Source organism: Physeter macrocephalus, chromosome 9, assembly GCF_002837175.3.
Source record: "Physeter macrocephalus isolate SW-GA chromosome 9, ASM283717v5, whole genome shotgun sequence".
Lineage (NCBI taxonomy): Eukaryota > Metazoa > Chordata > Mammalia > Artiodactyla > Physeteridae > Physeter > Physeter macrocephalus.
Window position 1 is genome coordinate 35,064,915 of NC_041222.1, and position 23,239 is coordinate 35,088,153.

Sequence of the window (23,239 nt, forward strand, 5' to 3'; positions counted from 1 at the left end):
GGTATTAGTGTTTCCTTTCCGGGGTGTTAAAATGTTCTGGAATTAGGTAATGATAACTGTTGTACAACCTTGTAAATATACCATGTGGATTTGGTATACAATACAGTGTGGCAAAAAAGTGAATTGTACACTTTAATGGGTGCATTGTATGGTATGTGCATCATACCTCAATAAAGCTATTTTTAAAACAGAAGATAAAATAAAGACACTCCCAGACAAAAACAAAATTGTTAATGCTGTTTCTTTTTCAACAGCGTGATTGCTGACGTTTTTGTATTATTCTTTAGTGTCTCTCGGCATGAAGTTTTCTACTGAACATGTGTTATTTTAATAATCCCAAAATATATATATTAATGAAAAAAACTACCTTTCTAAAAATACAAAAGGACAAATTAAACCACAATACTCTTTACAAAATACTGTATGACTAAATTCCAACCTCACAGTGAAGTATTTTCTTACAGATAAGAGAAAATAAATTAACACTTACTTAACTGCTTGTGCTCCTGGTCTTTGCACAATCAAAGTGCTAAATTCTTCCACTACAATATCTAACAGTTCAGATTTTTGTTGTTGTTCTCTTAGAATAATAGACATACTTTTCAAGTGAACAAAAAACTTCATGGCTTCAAACTAGAGTATATTCAAAGAAATAAAATGAAAAAAATTATCTATATGTATATATATATATATATATATATATAAAAATACAACAACTACTCCTATTTATATATTTATTCTTTCCAAAAACCAGAAAAATACTTCAAAAACAACCCTTCGTATATTAAAGGATCACCACATAACACTAAAAAGTAGGGGACAATTTTTATCCCTACCTTGGAAACTAAAATAAATGCAATATCTATAGACTCAAAGAAAGATCACAGAACAACTCAGTAACATATATTTCTGAAAGGATTAAAAATAGGCATATCTATCACTAAATGCTCAGGTATAAGGCAAGAAAACATTTTACTGTTTTTGGCAAGGTTGGATCAACTGCTGTTTCACTATAGCCAATTGCTTCATATAGTAAAGTTTTTTCTTCAGGTGTCAACATTTCTTCAAGACCTAAAAATCATAAAGAAGTGTTTTAGGTTCTTAACTGGTAACAAGATAAAACCAACCCAAAATTTAGCTGCTTTTAATAAATTAACTGCAAATTTTACTCTCTTTTTATAATACTTTTAAGAAATTATATTCACTGAATGCTAGGATGGCATTGCCAATTTTAGAAGGTTTATTCTCCTGAAATATAAATTGCTATATACATAAATTTAGCAATATAAATTTCTAAATATTTGTATTAAGCACACAAAATAGATACCTGTATTAGGCACTTAATGGCATTGTGTTAAAGCAACATACTTAGCGTACAAAGTAGGTAATATTAATATCATTTCTCCACATTTTATTACAGATGATGAAATTGCAGTTTAGAGATCTTAAATAATTTGCCAGGGCCACATTGCTAATAAACGATAGATCGAGGATGTAAACCTAAGCCCCTAAGCCTCCACAGTCTTAAGCATTTTGTTGTGAAACAAAAATCTTTCCAACAAATAATTTCAATAAAAATTTACAGTGGTTTATACCCTTTTGGAATTTTTATTTTATCTATGACTGTGCTATATGCACTTACTAAATCCTCTAGACATAATGCTCTTTTGCAAGCATTAGTAAGATTTTAAAAATTTACTTTGATTTTTATTTAACACATATATTTACAATATTTAATAGTAATTTTACTGATAATAATAAGAATTATATATCATATATATATGTACTTGTCTATTTTAATGAAAGAGAAAATTTCCTGCAAAACTTAATTTCACACCTGATGGTTAGCTACACTACCACAGCCTGATGATTAACTGCACTACTATAAAATGAAATGGACATACTTCCAGGTTTAAGATCTGGTTGTTGTTTAGTATGTGATTCTGACCAAGTCCACAGCCAGCTAAACCATCCTTTATTATCCTCTGACTCTTGTGCTCCTTCTCTGAAAATCCTGTATCCAGCTTTCTTTACCTAAAATGAATAAATTTACAAACAAATGACAAATTATCCTTTATTTAGTAATCTAAAGAAACAGGATGATAGTTCTAAAACTTATCTACTTTAGTGAATAAGTGTAAACAATAATCATACTGACAATAAAACATAGTAACCACAACACTGGCCAAACATCAGAATTTAGCATTACCAGCTACTGAGCACCACTGTCTTATAAGCAATGGTAATGGGGGGGGAAAAACTTGGCTTTCACCTTCATATGAACTCTCAGTATTTGATCAGCCCAATTAGTTAGAAAGAATTTTTTTCCCATAGAACCTGTCTGGTTTAAATACATGTGGCAAAACAGTGCATCAAATTTTCTTATAATATAAATAAGCAAATTTGAACCCTTTTTAGGAAATAGTATATTACAGCACAATACCAATAACATCACAACATCTATCAAATCTGTATAAATTCTAGATTTATTTTTACTAATTGAAAGACAATCTGGAATTACCTCAACTTCTGCCTGTTGTCTTGCTATAGTTATATTAAATACATCCAAAGTCTTTTCCAACTCCTAAAAATATAAATAAAGTGTGTTTACATAAATAACTTTAGATAAATAATTTTCATATATTCTCTATCAAATTGCTGTACTAAAGAAGAGATAGGAAGCAGAAAACAAGTCACCCATCAACATAATATTCCTGTTAGATTCTGAAAAGCAATGCTTGTATATATGTCAGCTTGGAAATTAGTAATGATGGAACAACTTTCTGAACAAAGAAATCATACATGTCATGCATGTAAGAGTTAGAATACTACAAGATATACAGGCACGTACTAGAAGATAACATACATGCACTGTTTAAAATGACTTTTATTTGGGCTTTAACTACAGTTAAGGGTAAACACATTAGTGTCACTTTCAAACTAAAAATACAATTATACGTCCTTCATATTACATGCACATTTCATACGTCATCATTAAGATATATCAAGTAGATCTAGATACACTTAAAACTTGTTTTTAAATTTTATACTTTTCCAAGTATTTCAGCATAGCTACTGAAATAAACTGAGATAAGCTCAATCTTTCATCATATCTATACATTATTTCCATGATTACTTTTGAGAGCTTCATGCTCAAACCACTTTTAGTCCCAAAGAGAATGACCAACCATTACCTGGAAAACTTTACTCAGGGTTCTACAGTCCAATAGACTTAGAGGGTTAAGGTTAAGATCCAAAACTAGGTAAGGAAATCTGTAACCACCAAAGCAGAAACCCAAGCATTCATAATAGCCTAGGTCTTCAGAAAGTTTTCTATTTCAAAAATAAAAATAAAACTCAATCTTGGGGAGTTTTTTTGGAAATTGGCCTGGATTCATAATGGTTCCATTAATTGTGAGAGACTAACTCTTCTTAGACTCCCTAAGCTGTACTTCATCCATCTGTAAAATAGTCCCATCTAGAATATACCATAATGCTAAAAAGATTAAGACTACTATTTAGAGAACTCAGGAGACAGCTAATTAAACATAAAGTTGCTGGTGAAGACCAGAAATGCCACAAGAATTAAGAGGAAAAAAAGCACTGTTTGAGCAAAAAATTCAGGAAAGTTCATACAAGAGATGGGACTTAAGCAAAACTTGAGGAATGAGTAAAACTGAGATAGAGATGAAGAAAGGCAGATGGAATGCATGAGCAGACTTGGCTACAAGTATAAGCATATACATATAGAAGACAGGAAATTTATTTGATTAATGCACAGTTAGATGGTAACATAGGGAAAAATGGACTGGTGACATAACATAAGGCTTTGAAACCAACACAGAGAAGACTGGAATCAATGGAGCAAATACTTTCTAGGCTTTTGAGGTTTGTAAAGGTCATAACAATGTGAGGCTTCAAGTTACTATTTGCATAAACCCAAATCTCTCCAGATTGAGGAGAATCTCAAATTCCAAATGCACACAGGAAAACATCACCAGGGTTTGTAACATCCAACTGAAGTTAAGGAGTATGAAAAAGTCTAGTAAGTAAAAGAGACAGAGAATGATCAGTACAAATTAGAACAGATAAGTAGGGAGTGTTAGTCACTAAAGACTGAGGAGTTAAGTAGTACAAAATATTTAACAAATTTTTAAAATGCTAACCTCCAAAGAGTTGAGAAGTTCACCAGATGGCTTCTTACTTGTTAGCTTTTTTTTATACAGTTCTTTATATTGCTTCATTTTTTGCCTATGTTCTCTTATATGCTTCCATGACCACATCCGTAAGTGGGGCCGAACATTTACTTCAAGAATACCACGTATAGCATAAACCCACCTAGTTAGAAAATAAAAACAAAAACCCTACGCTTAAAAACACCCTCAAACCAACAGTAGAAAATATAACTGATATTGCTTCTACTCTAACAGCATAAGTAATACAGAGACTATGAAAATGGTATATTATCTGGGCACTTGCTTCTTCCCAGCCCTATTAGTAATTAATAATACACTATTTAGCCTTATCTCTTTCCTAAATGAAAATAATCAAAATCACTGAATTTTGTTACAATAAATATAGTTCCTACAGAAAAACTATTAAAGTATTAATTGGCAACTAGCACTTCAGCCACTTGAATAGTAATTAAAATAGTCAACTGAAAGAGTAATTGCAACTTCTAGAAACTAGGCAAGAGCTGAATAACTGGAAAAATAAGACTTCTGAATTTTAAAAAGGGGTTGCACTTTATAGACTACCATAACCCTTTCAGGTTTATAATAGGTTTAATATGGCTGATACCAAAGTTTGAAAACTAAAAAAAGACATGGTTAGAAAACAAACTGGGACACGGTTTCTTAATAATTCCAAAAATACAGTAAATGAATGGAATGCTAGTATTTCCAGTTGTAAATTCATTATAAAGACTCCTTTAACTCAATTTTACTCATGTAATAAGCAAAAGCCACTACAAGTGTTTCAAGACAAATATTACATTATAGTTTCTATCAGCCCTTAAAGAGTATATTAAAAAGTCAAGAAATTCACTTTTATACCATATTTTTTAAATCTTAAAAAACTTAGATTGAGCAATTCCACTGGGTATTTACCTGAAGAAAATGAAAACACTAATTCAAAAAGATATATGCACCCCCATGTTCACTGCAGCATTATTTACAAGAGCCAAGATATGGAAACAACCAAGTGCCCATTGATGGATGAATGGATCAAGAAAATGTGTGTATATATATACACACAATGAAATGTTATTCAACCATAAAAGGAATAAAATCTTGCCATTTGTGACAACATGAATGGCTACTGAGGGCATTATGCTAACTGAAATAAGTCAGACAGAGAAAGAGAAAGACAAATACTGTATGATCTCACTTATACATTGAATTTTTAAAAATGAGCTCACAGATCCTGAGAATAGACTAGTGGTAGCCAGAGGCAGTGGGTCGGGGATGGGCAAAATGGGTGAAGGGGATCCAAAAAACTTCCAGTTATAAAATAAATAAGTCATGGGGATATAATGTACAGCATGACAACTACAGTTAATAATACTGTATGGCATATTTGAAAGTTGCTACGAGAATAGATCTTATAAGTTCTTATAACAAAAAAAACAGTTTTGGGCTTCCCTGGTGGCGCACTGGTTGAGAGCCCGCCTGCCGATGCGGGGGACACGGGTTCGTGCCCTGGTCTGGGAGGATCCCACATGCCGCAGAGCAGCTAGGCCCGTGAGCCATGGCCACTGAGCCTGCATGTCCGGAGCCTCTGCTCCGCAACGGGAGAGGCCACAGAAGTAAGAGGCCCGCGTACCGCAACCAAAAAAAAAAAAAAAAAAAAAGTGACAAATATTAAAAAAAAAAAGTTTTGCTAACTATGCATGATATTGGATGTTAACTAGACTTATTGTGGTGATCATTTTGCAATATATACCAATATCGAATCATTATGTCGTATGCCTGAAACTAATATATGTCGATTATACTTCAATTTGAAAAAATTTAAGGCATATTACCATTCTTTGGCATGGTAGTGGAGAGGTGCATCAGGTTTGAATTTCCTATATGGTAGATTTTGCGTCATCATATCAACTGATTCAAGAAGTTCCATAAGACTGAAATACTGAAGAATGAAAAAAATTACAGCTCTTAAATGTTTCAGATTTTTTGTTTAATTGTCAAAGATAAAAGTTAAATTATAGACTTTTTTAAGAAAATGTTATCATATACCATTATGAGTTTTTGAAAAACATTTAAAATCTTAGCTCTCCTTTTATCAAACTATAACTCACAATTTAAAATTTCATTTAAAAAAATCACCTGTGGTTTATTAAATTCAATTGTTATGTCATGTAACTCAATATCCAGGCTTATTTTGGGGGCAGAAAAGTCAAAATCCAATCCACGATTCATCTGAAGTTTGGCATTAGCAGATATGGGGCGAAATACTGGAAAATAACACAGATTTTTAAAAATTAAATTGAGTTTTTTTCAAGAGTCTCAAAGTGCTAAAGGAATCAAGTTGAAAATGCTGATTTTCATTTCTTATATACCCTTTCTACAGCTCCCAGATTTCCATACTGCTATGACTTGATCATATGAACTGTCACTTAGTGTTGAAGAGTCTTTTATATTTTTCCTATCTATAATTCATAGTCTTTTATGAGTACAATAAAAGCTAAGTGAACTCCCCCTCAAAACAACAAAATAACCCTAACAAGCAGGAACACTCTAAAAGGCAAAACAGTCCAGTAAGACAATTTTAATAAAAGTATAGTTTTAACGAATGAATATACATTAGAAATGCTAAGGGGAAAAATATTTTATTTAGCCACTGACTTTCATTATATATTTCCTGAATTTCAGGTCACTGTCTCTGTATCCATCTGTCCCCCTTTTTAACTTGAAAAAGGAGAGGAGATAAGATGAGAGTTTATCCAAGATAACCTTCTTGGCTCAACCCATAATCTAAGATTTCTCTCAACCCTTTGTATTTAGTGCCAAAAAGAATAAGAATAATGCAGAGGGGGGCCAGTAATAGCAGAATCTAGAAAGAGATCAACCACTAAATTATAAGCTAATTTGTATACAAAGATAATATATTCCTCCTGTTTTAATCATCCCTGAGGCATAGCACTAAATTCAAAAATACTTTTAATTTGAATAGAACAAGAAGGTATTCATCAATAGGGACCAGTTAAATGCATTATTCTATACGACAGAATACTATACAGTTAAAAATGAGAAAAATTTATATGTACATAAATGGAAGGATATTGAAAGAGAAAGTTTAGAAAGTATATGTATAAAGCAATAATACCAGTATTTGAAAAGTAAAATTATTCCTCTCCTCCAGCTTTAACTCTTGTTAAACAAGACTGTACCACCCACTATACCCTCCTTGGTTACAATAATTTGTCCATCCCTGTGCTTCACCCTCTCCCATCTCTCTCAGATTTTAGCTCCTGGCAACTCTAATTTCTGGATTATTTCAATATACAAATGATCGTTCCAATACCACAGCCTCTCAGTTCCTTGGACTCTTCCCCCCTCACACCTCATCCACTAGACCTTATCATACTGATATCCTCAACCTCTCAATAAACTCAGGCTCAAGCATCCAACTCTCCTACCGCCACCACCTATCTCTCTAGTAATCCAATACCAAACTTCAAGTCTTAGGGGAACTACCATTCATTGATCCTCTATCTTTGCTCTGTCTTTCACTTCTGCTTCATGTCCTCAGCTCTCTCCCTACCCTGTTGACAGTTATTTCAGTCATTCCCTTGCATTCACCCTTTAACTCCTTGGCCCTTCTCACTTTGTCAGTACTTATTAGGCAAAACTCGAATTCTGAGTAAAGCCACTCTATTTACTCCACACCTCTATTTACTCCACATCAATACCTAAGCAGCTGTATGTGATTGGGAAAAAACAAAATCACACTGATTGGTCTCACGTTAATATCATAAATCTCAAGTAGGTACTTAATGTTGTTGACTAATCACACAACATTCTTTTAGTCCGGGGATAGGCCAAACCTATACCACAGTCTGTTTTTGTATAGCAAGTGAGCCAGGAATGATTTTTATACTTTTAAAGGTTGTTTAAAAGAAACAGAAAAATATGTGACAGAGACTATACATGACCTATAAAATGTAAAATGTTTGTTTACTACATAGCCCTTTGCAAAAAGAAAATTAGCCAACCCCTACTCTGGCCCAGTGGTTCTCAAACTGTAGTATTCATCAGAATCACTAGGACAGCTTGTTAAAAATAGATTGCTAAGCTTCACTCTCAGAGGTTCTGATTCAGTATGTCTGGGATGGGCCCTGAAATTTATATTTCTAACATGTTTCCAAGTGATATTGATGTTGCTAGTCTAAACCACACTTTGATAATACTGCTCTCATCAATTCATTCTCTCATTCCCCTACATGGCTATCTCATAGCCCCTCCTCCCTCTGAAAACTTCTAATTCCTCAGATAGTTTTAAAAAAAGAGTTCAGAAGAAAAAAATCCCATTAACTCCAATCACCATGTTTACTTGTTCACCCAACACTAAGACAGACAGACAGACTTCCTTCCTTCCTTTCTGTCTGTGTTGGGTCTTCGTGGCTGCATGCAGGCTTTAGTTGCAGTGAGCCAGCGGCTACTCTGCGTTGCAATGCATGGGCTTCTTATTGTGGTAGCTTCTCTTGTTGCGGAGCACGGGCTCTAGGTGCACGGGCTCAGTAGTTGTGGCCCGCGGGCTCTAGAGTGCAGGCTCTGTAGCTGTGGCACACGGGCTTAGTTGCTCTGCGGAATGTGGGATCCTCACAGACCAGGGCTCAAACCCGTGTCCCCTGCATTGGCAGGCAGATTCCTAACCACTGTGCCACCAGGGAAGTCCCGGACTTCTCTCCTATAACTGAAATCTATCTTATAAACGAACTGACCATGCTCCTACATGTGGCAAAGCACTCCACTTGTACACTAGATTCTACCCCCTTTCACCCATGTCAATACAGAAATAATCCCTTCTCTCTCTTATTTTTCATGTTCTATGGATCATTCCAATCTTAGCCTATAATCAAGCTGCTATCTCTCCTATTAAATAAAAAAACAAAAAAACAAAACCAAAAAGAAATCCTTCATTCATCCTTCCCCCTCCAGCAAGTATGCCAGTTACCAACTGATTGCCCATAACCTCCAGATCACCCTTCCCTGCCTGCTCTAAAACCTAGATTTGGGTCCTGTAAATAGTTTTTCTTTACTAGCTAGCATAATGTTAATCTTTATCAGCAGAGGACACAGGAGAGATACTTCAGGAGCAAGGAGTTATGCTTCCTGGTTCTAATGTGCTCATTCAGCAGACTCCTGCAGTGCCATGGTTCTGCAACATGCAGTTCCTAAAGAAAATGGCTTCTCCAGTGTCCAGGTCCTCCAGCACAACAGATTTCTTCAGCACCAGACTCCTGCAGTACATGGCAGCTTGCACCATCCAACAGTCAGCAAATTCTCTCAGTACGCTGCTAAGGCAGTTTTAGAGTGGAGTGCCTTCTGGAGACAACTCTCCATGAGGCTCCCTAAAGGGTCTGTTTCCCTAAAGTTCCTGAATGCATATTTACAGGTTTAACTGGCAGGGCACCACAGACTTTCCTGCCTCCTAGTGACCCATGGCCACGCCCTTTCCAACAAGTTCTAGATCTCAGTGCTGAGGGAGGTAGACCCTCTTCTTTGGACACTCCACCTAAGTCCTAGGGTAAGGGCTGTTCCTTCTATCTACTATTCTTATATTCTTTAGAGTTCTCTTTACTTTTTATTAGCCAATCCCTTGTTACTCTAATCCCCTGTTATATTTAGTAATTCTTCATAAATACTTTCCCTGCTCAAATTACTATGTGGTTTCTCTTTCTTCATCGGACTCTGACTGAAACAGCCAGAAATAACAGTAGGGTAAAGAAGAAATAAGTCAAACTTGAAGTGACAGATTTGAGAATCGTCAACACACATGATACAGAGAAGTGTTTTGCTTCTGCATATATATTATAAATATATTTAATTTTGTGGGAAAACTAACATGAAATATCACAGTGACATCAACAATAATCATTTATACTGATTACTTTAATTGTACATTTATTTTATGAAATGTACTCACCAAAATTATAACCTTCTGGAATAATACTTTCATCAACAATACCATTCCTCAGGCTGTCCTATTAAAAGACAAATTGATTTTATTTATAGTCATGCCAATATACCTTTATTCTACAAAATCCTATTATATGCAAAAGAAAAATGCCTAAAAGCAATTTAAAAAATAACTCAAATTTAGAAGAACTTAGCTAAGAAAATGTTAAAATGGTTAGACACTATCTCATTAAACTACTATTATATATGAATGCTCTAGAAATTTTTAGGATATGTGTGTGTTTATATATATGTGTACAAGCACATACACAAAATTTGAAAAAACTCAACATCCATTTACGAAAAAAACTCTCAACAAAGTGGGTACAGAGGTAACGTATCTCAACATAATGAAGGCCATAGATGACAAGCCCACAGCTATCATCATACTCAATGGTGAAAAGCTGAAAACTTCTCCTCTAATATCGGGAACAAGACAAAGAGGCCCACTTTCACCACTTTTATTCAACACAGTATTAGAAGTCCTAGCCAGAGAAATTAGGTAAGAAAAATAAAGGCATACAAATTGGAAAGGAAGAAGTAAAACTGTCACTATTTGCAGATGACATATAATATAAATAGAAAACCCTAAAGATTCCACCAAACACTGTTAAAACTAATACTAAATGAATTAAATAAAGTTGCAGGATATAAAAATCAATATATGGAAAACTGAGGTGTTTCTATACACTAATAACAAACTATCAGAAAGAGAAATTAAGAAAAAAATTCCATTTACAATTGCATCAAAATGTAACAGTAAATTTCACCATGGTGAAAGACTTGTTCCCTGAAAATGATAAGGCACTGAGGAAAGAAAATGAAAAGGACACTAACTGATGGAAAGACATTCCATGCTCATGGATCTGAATAATTAATATTGTTAAAATGTCCATATTACCCAAAGCAATCTACAGATTCAATGCAATCACCATCAAAATACCAATTGCATTTTTCACAGAAATAGAAAAAAACAATACTAAAATTTGTATGGAATCACAAAGGAACCCAAAGAGCCAAAGCAATCTTGAGAAAGAAGAACAAAGCTGGAGGCATCATCCTCCCTGATTTCTAACTATATTACAAAGCTTTAGTAATCAAAACAATATGGTACTGGCATAAAAACATACAGATCAACAGAATAGAACAGACAACCCAGAAATCCCATGCATATATGGTCAGTTAATTTATAACAAAGGAGCCAAGAACATACAATGGGGAAAGGACAGTCTCTTCAATAAATGGTGTTGGGAAAACTTGACAGCCATATGCGAAAGAATGAAATTGCACTACTACCTTACATGATAAATGAAAATAACTCAAAATGGATTAAAGACTTGAACATAAGACCTGAAACCATAAAAATCCCTAGAAGAAAACAGGTGGTAATTTCCTTGACATCAGTTTTGCTGATGATTTTTTTTGGATTGGACAACAAAAACAAAGGCAACAAAAGCAAAAATAAACAATTATGACTACACCAAATTAAAGGCTTCTGCAGAGCAAAGGAAACCATCAATTACATGAAAAGGGAACCTTATGAATGAAAGAAAATATATGCAAATCACATACCTGATAAGGGTTAATATCTGAAATATATAATGAACCCATATAACTCAAAAGCAAAAAAATAAACAATCCAATTAAAAAATGGGCAGAACACCTGAAAAGACATTTTTCAAAGAAGAAATACAGATGGCTAACAGGTACATTAAAAGATGCTCAACAACACTAATCATTAGAGAAATGCAAATCAAAACCACAAAGAGATACCACCTCACACTTGTTAGAATGGCTATTTTCAAAAAGACAAAAAATAACAAATGTTGGTGAGAATGTGAAGAAAAGAGAACTCTTCTGCTCTGTTGGTGGGATGCAAATTGGTGCAGACACCATGGAAAACAATATAGCGGAGCCTAAAAAAATTAAAAATAGAACTGGGCTTCACTGGTGGCACAGTGGTTGCGAATCCACCTGCCGATGCAGGGGACACGGGATCGTGCCCCGGTCCAGGAAGATCCCACATGCAGTGGAGCAGCTGAGCCCGTGAGCCATGGCCGCTGAGCCTGCGCATCCAGAGCCTGCGCTCCGCAATGGGAGAGGCCACAACAGTGAGAGGCCCACATACCGGAAAAAAAAAAAAATAGAACTATCATATGATCCAACAGTTCCACTTCTGAGTATTTTCCTGAAGAAAGCAAAAGCACTAACTTGAAAACATATCTGTACCATGTTCACTGCAGCATTATTTATAATAGCCAAGATATGGAAACAACCTAAAAAAATAGAACTATCATATGATCCAACAGTTCCACTTCTGAGCATTTTCCTGAAGAAAGCAAAAGCACTAACTTGAAAACATATCTGTACCATGTTCACTGCAGCATTATTTATAATAGCCAAGATATGGAAACAACCTAAATGTCCTTCAAAAGGTGAATGAAGAAAATGTTTTACACACACACACACAATGGAATATCACTCAGCTATAAAAAAGAATGAAATTGTGTCATTCGTGACAACACAAATGGACCATGAAATAGCTCAGAGAAAAACAAATACTGTATTATCTCACATCATGTGGAATTTAGGAAAAAAAGACAAACTCACAGATACAGAGAACAGACTGGTGGTTGCCATAGGTGGGGAGTGGGGATGGGTAAAATTGATGAAGGGAGTCAAAAGGTCCAAACTTCCAGTTATAAAATAATTATTATGTCATGCGGATGTAATGTACAACAGGTGACTGTAGTTAATAATACTGTATTGCAGGGCTTCCCTGGTGGCGCAGTGGTTGAGAATCCGCCTGCAGATGCAGGGGACACGGGTTCGTGCCCTGGTCCAGGAAGATCCCACGTGCCGCGGAGCGGCTGGGCCTGTGAGCCATGGCCGCTGAGCCTGCGCGTCCGGAGCCTGCGCTCCGCAACGGGAGAGGCCACAACAGTGAGAGGCCCACGTACCGCAAAAAAATAAAAAATTTAAAAATTTTAAAAAAATTTAAAAAAATACTGTATTGCATATTTGAAAGTTGCTAGGAGTAAATCTTAAAAGTTCTCATCATAAGAAAAAAAACTGTGTAACTATGTATGGTGATGGATGTTAACTAGACTTACTGTGGTGATCATTTTGCAATATATACAAATATCAAAACATTATGTTGCATACATGTAATAAATGTTGCATGTCAATTATACAAAAAAAGGCAGGTGTTTATATGTTTCTGTACACACACATATATATTCACCTATTTCTGTACATTCCGCTAATGGATTTTGCCTAAGGAAAAAAAGGACAACTGACTACAGTATGTCAGATAAATGACAATGAATAAAACCTTATGCAAAATATGATACCAACGAAAGTGTATATGCATATATCAAAAAAACTTACTCACCAATGATTCATCATAATTATTAAGATAAAACATCTGAGACTTCACATTCCAATAGGCAAAAAGGTTATCCAATAGGATTAACTGAAAATAAATCAATTTTATTATAAGCCTCATTTTCATTGAAGATTCTTTAACATATGCTTTTTTCAGAATCTCAAATAATTGGTCATATAACAGTTAAGCAACTAAACACAATTCACAAAAATCCTTATCTATATATTATCATTTGCCTTCCTAATTAAAAGTATCTTTTGTCAAGCCCATGGGTTGACAAAACATATTTGTTTATTTTACCTTACGAAATAGTTTCTCAGTTTCATCATGTAAACATGGAATCCAGTATTGATCAGTTGTCTGAAAAGGAAAATAAAAAGCAGTAAAAAAAACTGCCACTTGCATGTGAAATGGCAGAGTGATAAACAGAATCTATCATGCCCTAGACCAAGTTTCCATTAAAATGTCCTTGAAAACATAACATTCAGGGGCTTCCCTGGTGGCACAGTGATTAAGAATCCGCCTGACAATGCAGGGGACACAGGTTCGAGCCCTGGTCTGGGAAGATCCCACATGCCGCAGGGCAACTAAGCCCATGCACCAGAACTACTGAGCCTGCGCTCTAGAGCCCACGAGCCGCAACTACTGAGCCCATGTGCCACAACTATTAAAGCCCGCGTGCCTAGAGCCCGTGCTCCACAACAAGAGAAGCCACCGCAGTGAGAAGCCCACACGGCACAAAGAAGAGTAGCTCCCACTCGCCGCAGCTAGAGAAAAAAAAACCCGCAGGCAGCAACGAAGACCCAATGCAGCCAAAAATAAAATAAATAAATTTTAAAAAATAATAATAACATTCAGTCAAAGAATATTAAATGAATATTCTGGATTCAAGGATCTCATTGCTTGGTGGAAAAGCAAACTAGTAAACAAATTACAAACAGGTAAATGCCTTTATGGAGGTTAAATACACAGTACTCTGGGAGAACATGGTGGAAGCCTCAATCTCAGGGATGTGATGGCAAAAGTGATATCTATCCTAATAAGTGACACATTAATAGAAATTATCAATTCTAAATTCAGTAGGGAATATGATTCACAGTAGGAAGATATTTGAATATACGACATGTTCAAAGAAGTGAAATAGCCCAGTATGGCCCAAGAACATATTCAAAACAATGGAAAGAGGTAAAATTAGGTATCTTACCTGGGGACAGATTACAAAGGGATTATAAACTATTTTAAGACAAAACTATGGACTTTATTCTAAGAGCAATGAAAAGTCACTGGGGGGAATAAACTGATATCTGATGCTTATGTTAAAAAGATGGTTTTCATTTTTTTTCTAGAGAACTAAATGGACTAGAACAGTGTTGCTCAAAGTTTTCACACAATTAGGATCACCTGGAAGGCTTTTTAAACTAGATTGCTGGGTCCCAACCTGAGTTTCTAATTTAATATGTCTGGGCTGGGGCACAAGTTTTCAAGGACCTCCAAAACCAGTGGTGAAAACCGCTGCTGACACAGTTACCAATCACCTTCACATTGCCAAATCCAATGGCTAATTCTCCATCCTTATTTTTCAGCATTAACAGTTAGCATTTGACAGTTTACCTCACCCAACTTTATTGAATAACTTTTCATTTGACTTTTCTTTTTTCTCTTTCTGCTTGAGGTGGATCCAAGTTTTAAAAACAAATCATACACAAAAGCTTAATGAACATAACAAATAAAAGAATGTAATGAAATACTATAGAGCAGTTGAACTGAATCAACTGAACTACACGTGGCAATAAATACATGTCACAATGTGTAGAGCAAAAGGGAACTTACAGAAGAATCACATAACATATTTATGTAAACTTTTAAAAATCTACCAAATATTACACAGTTTTAATGGATATATTATATAAAGTTTAAAAACTTAGGATGTTTATCTCTTGGGTGGGAGAGAAGAGTGGAGTCGAATAGAAAAGGAATTTACACTTTATTCATAACAGCTTATTCTTTAAAAGTATTTAAAACTTAATCTAAATGACAAATTCAAAAATCATGCCTTCTGGATATGAGCCAATGTTTCATAATTCTCTATGTGCTCCTATACTTTTAAAATTTCTCAATGTGAAAAATCAGACAAGAAGAAAGTATGCCACGATTATTAATAGTCACGATAAAATGATTTGTTTCTTTAGGCTTTTCATGACTCATCAAAGATTCTGAAATGAACATTACTTTTATTTTGTACTTATGCATTTAAAATTCAGAATGGATTTTTTAAAAAAAAGTATCAAATATCATAATTGGCAAATAATAATAGGCTCTCACATTTGAAACTAAATTTGATTGTCAACTATTTTCTGAACTGTGAAACTACCTACCCTCAGTTCCAATCCAGTCTACGAACTTCCTGTACTACTTCTATATAGATACCTACTCCTGATGCTGGCATATATTAACACTAATTACTAATTTAATTAACTATACTGCAAAATTAAATATGGTTGAATTTCTTTTTAAACAAAGTACCTGCATGCTGAGATTTTGAAGGGAAATACCAAATGACAGTGGGTTGTCTCGATTTGTGACCTAAAGAGGAAAACAGAGTAAATTTTACTCAGATTTTTAGTAGTTCTGTAAAATTCATATTACAGAAGAACTTCAATTTCTGGGAAGTATGCTATTTTGAACATTCAGAAACATTTTCCAACTTTCTGGAATAGTTTTTATTCCTATATTTTTCCTAATACTAATTAAAATATTAAGTATCTATGTATTAGTGTAGTACAATAATAATACATCTGCATCATGTTTTTCAGTCTGCAAAAAAAGTTTATAAAAAAAGTGATTGACCCTCACAATAGAACTTTGAGACGACAATAATTATGTGTTTGAGAGAATACATGATCTATTTGACATCAAACAATTAGTTAAGTCTAGCTCTAATGATTCCTAGACAATTGCTCTTTCCAGGAAGAAAACACAGTATAATTTAAAGTATTTTAAAAATATATAACTGCTAAATTCATAACTCTCATCTATCACAGGTGATTATAATATAAGCAAGGCATTTACCTTCACTATCTGATGTCTGAACATTTTAGGAACGTGTAATCAAGGCACTAAGGACTGCAAATTACAACTATAATTATAAAAAATAAAGATAATGTCATCTTCAGCTCTATATCCCTCCACTTCCCAGCATCTCATAAGTTGACCACTACAGAGCAGGTGTCAACAAACAGTAAAATAAATATAAACCATTATCATCTATTAAAATACTTACATCATCTTCATAGCGAATATGGATGTTGGAAATTTTCACTTGAAGATTTTTTATGATCTGAGTAATTAATTTTTCTGTAAAAGTGTCCTGTTTCTCCACCCGATGTTTTTCTACAATTGCAAATATCCATTTTTAATTTGAATGAAAAATACACTCTATGTGTATACACTTATTGAGGTAACATAACTGTTACCTTGTTAAAGCAATATATCTGTATTTGTAAACAAAACACTAAAAGCCTGCTTTCCAAAAGTCTTACATACCAAAAGGCTTTCACAGGTGACTAAATGCACAAAGTTTTCAAAAGCCACTTTCTTATCCAATCAAACTAAAGCCAAATATGTAGAATTTACTGTCATCAAATTTTATAATTTCTGTTAGCTATACCTGAGTGCATAAGGACATAGAAAACAATAGATTATTAGGTAAGAATTATGATAGGCATATATTAGAAGAGCCAGAAACAGTAGCAAAGAATGAATCTCTGCTAAAATTTATGCTATCATCATAAGTTGTCTGTGGTTAGAAGTATAAAACAGCTGAATATGCTCCTTCCCCAATGAATACAAAATAGGAAGATATAAGATCCTTTCCCTCTCTCCTTTTAAGCAAGGATGAAGGAAGTTCATCATTTGTTTCATTTTCCAAAATGAGATTAACTATCTCTTCAATACTTTCCAGGGAGATATAAAGAATAAAGAATTGAGGTTCCTAATTTCTTTTTTAATATGCCTGTGATAACCACTAATTACTAACGTTTTTGCCCCCACTTGAAAATGCCAATGAAGGTGATCTCCTTTCCTATTTCTAGTCCTATTCCACCTGTATATACATATTGTCTATCTTTTCCTCTAATGACCTACTACTCCCTAATTCAGCTGACCCAGAGGAAGGTCTCAGATAAAGAAAAGTTGATGAAGATATCATATGTACATCAAAGACAAGTGTGAGTGAACAAGAGATAAGTGAATATATTTGAATATATTGAAAAGGACTTTAGAATTAAAAAGTGGAAAGTAGAATATAAACTCTTTGAAGACAGAACATTTTATTTTAAATGTTGAATGAATCCCACCACTACCTAATAAAATCCTCTGCTCTATAAATTTATTCAGTCATCCAATTAAATGCTAAATCTTTCTTTCCCCATCCACTAGTTTCTTCCTGACTTCCTTATCTGGCTCTGATTCCATAATAAATTATTTCACCAACACTTTAAACTCTGTGTTCTCTTTTTTCTCCTTTTCCTCTGTCAATAAAGCTCCAACCCTGCATAAAACCAACAGTCTAGGGCTTCCTTGGTGGCGCAGTGGTTGAGAGTCCGCCTGCCGATGCAGGGGATATGGGTTCGTGCCCCGGTCCGGGAAGATCCCACATGCCGCGGAGCGGCTGGGCCTGTGAGCCATGGCCGCTGAGCCTGCACGTCCGGAGCCTGTGCTCCGCAACGGGAGAGGCCACAACAGTGAGAGGCCCGCATACCGCCAAAAAAAAAACAAAAAACAAAAAAAAACCAGTCTACTTTTTATATAAACATGTGTATGCCTTGCCAGAGAGTAGTGGAGGAGAAAAATTACAACAGAACAGATTGCAGCTACTGTAAGTTAATCATTACCAACTTCAACTCACCAGCAATCTTACTACATTTCTCCGGTCAACTTGTTCACTCTCCAGAATAACTATTACAAAATTCTTTTTGATACTCTTCAAAGGTCCAACAGCCCTTCCACTGCTCTCTTTACTCTTAGCAAATGACCTTACAACTATGGAAAAAATAGAAGCTTCTTTTCTGCAATCATCACTCAATCAAAACAGCTTTTTTTAAAGATGACCAATGACCTCCATGTCATAAATAAAATAATTATTTCTTAATCCTCAATTTACCTGATATCTCAGCAGGATCGGACATATTCTTTGCTTCCTAAAACACTCTTTTCCCATGGAGATATAATCTCCAAATTTCTTTCTCCTTATCTAACCACTCTTTCTTGATCTCTCTTCTTTTTCTTTTTGGCTGTTTTCCTCCTCTATACAATCCTTAAATGTTGGATTTCCTTACAGCAGGCTCAGTCCTAGAAATGTTTCTCTTCTCATTCTGTACTGTTGCTGCAGGGAATCTCATTCACACCTTATAGCCTGAATTATCATCCTAATGCTGACAACTATTAAAAGTATACTGGATAGGGCTTCCCTGGTGGCACAGTGGTTGAGAGCCTGCCTGCCGATGCAGGGGACACGGGTTCATGCCCCGGTCCGGGAAGATCCCACATGCCGTGGAGCGGCTAGGCCTGTGAGCCATGGCTGCTGAGCCTTTGCGTCTGGAGCCTGTGCTCCACAACTGGAGAAGCCACAACAGTGAGAGGCCCGTGTACCGCAAAAAAAAAAGAAAGAAAAAAAAAAAGTATACTGGATAAAGTCGGAAGTGAGATATAATCACAGAGAAGTTGGTACATTCAGTAAACTACAAAGGTCAGTATGGCTGGAACAAAGAACAGAGAAGATATGAAAGGGATGGGGCCAGTAATTAGGCTGGAAAGGTACAAAGGATTCAAATCATAAGAGCTTTTATGTATCCTGTTGAAGAGTTCAAACTTCTACCTGATAACAGTAAGGTATAACTGATGTAATTTAAGCATGGTTATTTATATTTTAGATTTAAGTATAAATAAGAGGGACTTTTGATTAAACATCAGTTGCATCTATTTTTCTATTCCTCAGTAAAAGTCAAGGCAAAAGTAAAGTGGAAAAATGGATAAATCTCCAAGATCAAAAGAAAAAGAGTGTAGAAGAAAGAATAAATAAGAGAGAAACTCAAAAATTTAGAAGCTGGAAAGCAGACGGCCTTAGACAACATGACAGAGGAAGAAATCTGATCCTAAATGCCCATAAATGAAGATGCCAATTGGATTTGGCAGGAGTTCTTGCATATGACACCAAAGGCACAGGAAACAAAAGAAAAAATAGACAAATTGGACTTCATGAAAAGTTAAAAATCTTGTACATCATAGGACTCTATCAACAGAGTAAAGAGGCTACCCAGAGAATGGAAGATAACTTGCAAATCATATATCTAATAACGGATTAACATCCAATTATATAAAGAACTCATACTATTCAACAATAAAAACAAACAAAAAAAACAATTAAATGATGGGCAAAAGACTTGAACAGACATTTCTCCAAAGATAACATACAAATGGTCAATAAGCACATGAAAAGATGCTAAAATACTAATTTTTACAGAAATGCAAATCAAAACTACACGAGATACTACTTCATCCCATTAGGACCCTATTATCAAAAATATAGAAAACAACAGATGTTGGTGAGGATGTGAAGGAAATGGAACCCCTGTGCACTGCTTGTGGGATTGTAAAATGGTACAAGTCCCTGTAGAAAACATTATGGCATTTCCTCAAAAAATTAAAAATAGAGTAGAATTACCATATGATCCAGCAGCTCCACATCTGGGTCTATACCCAAAAGAATTAAAAGCAGCGTCTCAAAGGGATATTTGTACACCCATGTTCGGAGCAGCATTATTCACAATGGCTGAAGCACAGAAGCAACCCAAGTGTCCACTGATGGATGATTGGATAAGCAAAATGTGGTATATACATAAAACGGAATATTATTCAGCCTTAAAAAGGGAATTCCAACATATGCTACAACATGGATGAACCCTGAAGACATAATGCTAAGTGAAATGAACCACTTGAAAAAACATGAATACTACATGATTCCACTTACATGAGTACTGAGAATAGTCAAAATCATAGAGACAAAAAGTAGAATTGTGGTTGCCAGCGTCTGGGGTAAGGGGGGAAGAATAGGTGGGTTATTGTTTATTGGGTGTAAAGTTTCAATTTTACAAGATGAAAGAGATATGAAGAGATATGGTGGTGATGGTTACAATACAACAAAGGTACTTAATACCACTGAACTGTACACTTAAAAGCAGTTAAAATGGTAAATTTTGTTATATGTATGCCACAATAAAAAAAATTTTTTTTGAAAAGAGGATGGGGGTAGGAATGAATGAAAACAGAAAGGAAAACATAATTACAAGAAGTGTTGCCAGGAAATGTGTTAAATCTCCTTTAATGTTCTTTTACCTGTTTGTCAGCAGGTAAATTGTTTATTATTGCATTTTTTAATTAAAAAAAATAAATGCATGGCAAGGATATTTTGATCAGTACACATATATTTCTTTTAAGATGCTTAGCTATCAAATGAAGGACAGAGGAGCATAAGGTAAGCAGATGACAAGGTTAGGAAAATGACTTTATGTTTAAAGATAAGGGGGGCTACATTATATTTATATGCCAAAGAGAAAGATTCACTAGAAGGAGAAGTTAAGAGTCAGAGTACAGAGCATAGGTGTTGATGGTGACACCATTACTATCACTAGCATAAGTGGAAAGGTATTAGATTTCTGCAGGACATCTCTGTCAATGACAAAAGAAGTGGATTGAAGTAATGGACCATTTTGGTCTAGGCTGAATAGGAATGGATGTAAGCCAGAGGGTAAACAGATTTGGGAAAATATATCAAGAGACTAAGTAACTCCAAAAGGTGAAGAATTGATAAAAGTGGAATAAGAAAGAGAAGACAAGAAAGGTAAGAAAATATGCTTGATGAAATTAATTACTATAGTTAAAATCTAACCTTACTCTTATAAGCTAGGGATATTATTTGCACTAAGGTAAATTTCTATAAGGTAAAATTTCTGTAAACATGATAAAACATAGAAACATTAAAATTCCTCATGTAATAAGATTCTGTCATATTTTTACAGTAATCTCAGTGCTTCCAGAAGAAAATAATACTCAAATGTGATAAATATTTAGGTCTTTTCCACTTTTCTTATTACCATTCTTATTTGTTTTTACCTTGATCAGCTACTTTTCGTTTTGCTTCTTCTATCCTTTTCAGTTCCTGTTGCTTTGCTTCAAAGAGTTGTTTTTCTTCTTTTAAAGGATCATATTTTATTCCTACAGGAAGTGTAAAAAAAGGAAGAATCTTAATTACCTTAAATTTACTCATTCCAAAAAATATCCTGGAAAATAATCACTAATTCAAAGTCTGCAAAAATTAGAGTAAAAACCAATTTATGTTGTATTATCAAATACCAAATTTAAATATTAAAAAAAACTCCAAAAATTCACCAAAATTATTTGAACAAACATAATTATCAAATATAAAGATTTTTCCATGCACAAAAAAGAGTAACTGAAATGATCATGTTTAAAATTTGACTTACTAGAAGAAGGCACTATGAGTAAATAAATGTCTTCCAATAGAGCTTCAACTGGTTGGGTATAAAGGTTTTTCCATGGAATTATAAGACTAAGATTACCTACATGAAAAAAAAAGACAAAAAATATTATTATTTCAACCTAGATTTACTATCAGCTTATTTTCTGTCAGGCATTAAAAGAGCTAACAAAGTAGCCTTTGACCTTATGAGCTCGTTAACTTTGTAGAAAGCTATTTTACAACCATAAACAGAAAGGCTTTATAGTGATGATTTGAAATTATTTGTACTAGTATTTTTGGAAAATCTACTACACCATATTCTAAATATTTACAAATTTCTATTTCTGGTGATATGTACCACAAACATACCAATATTATTCTTCTATTAATCAACAACACTTGATATTACAATATTGATTTTCCCCAATTCTTACTCAAAATCTCTAAGAAATATTTTTCTCATACTTTAAAAAGGTAGGTTACATACTTTATATGTGTATTTTTTATATATAGATTTTACATATATATTACATGGTATATATATATAGTATATACATAGGTATGATTATCATAAGTGTATGTACTAACAAATTTCTATGGTAACAATCAAGGATCCTAGGCAATATTAGAAAATCGCTCCAACTAATGAAAATATTTTACTACAACCCAATAACAAAGTATTTTAAAAAGCATTAGATTTCTTGAACTAAAAAATACTATGTAAGTGGCTGATTATACTATTAATTCTAGTTTTATGTATTTACAAAATTTCTATAATAGTTTTTTTCAGTATTTTAAAATTTTTTTACAAAGTATGAATCTCTAGATTTAGAAATAGTTGTCATGACTGGGGAAGGGAAAGACTTCTTAGATACACCAGTGTTGCATTAACTGGTTAGTAATACATACTTAGACATGTCGCATTACATAACCCCCCCAAAATCCATGTTTTAAAAAACCCCAAATTGTGAAAAAGATTTCTTCATACTAAGTCAATTCAGAAAAAAACAAAGTATCTGATTTCTAAAAGAGGAATAACTTTCTAAGTTTTAAAATCAGAGAAGATAGTGACCATTTCAAATTTCCATACTATCCAAAATATAACCAAAATGAAGTGAGCAATTTGGGGGG

At 34.3% G+C, this 23,239-nt stretch overlaps 1 protein-coding gene across 2 annotated transcripts in view; it reads right to left on the reverse strand.

The window, feature by feature from the left end:
* Positions 1-23,239, reverse strand: part of VPS13A (vacuolar protein sorting 13 homolog A) — a 280,175-nt gene that overhangs the window by 229,100 nt on the left and 27,836 nt on the right. For both annotated transcript variants that reach the window (XM_024126732.3, XM_024126734.3), the window contains exons 4-17: positions 22,113-22,208; positions 21,742-21,843; positions 16,853-16,962; positions 16,096-16,155; positions 13,873-13,932; positions 13,579-13,659; positions 10,153-10,210; positions 6,330-6,457; positions 6,026-6,132; positions 4,167-4,338; positions 2,522-2,584; positions 1,905-2,034; positions 977-1,071; positions 491-633 (exon numbers count right to left, since the gene is read on the reverse strand). In XM_024126732.3, the coding sequence (XP_023982500.1) occupies positions 491-633; positions 977-1,071; positions 1,905-2,034; positions 2,522-2,584; positions 4,167-4,338; positions 6,026-6,132; positions 6,330-6,457; positions 10,153-10,210; positions 13,579-13,659; positions 13,873-13,932; positions 16,096-16,155; positions 16,853-16,962; positions 21,742-21,843; positions 22,113-22,208 (1,405 nt within the window). The remainder of the gene's footprint in view (positions 1-490; positions 634-976; positions 1,072-1,904; positions 2,035-2,521; positions 2,585-4,166; positions 4,339-6,025; positions 6,133-6,329; positions 6,458-10,152; positions 10,211-13,578; positions 13,660-13,872; positions 13,933-16,095; positions 16,156-16,852; positions 16,963-21,741; positions 21,844-22,112; positions 22,209-23,239) is intronic.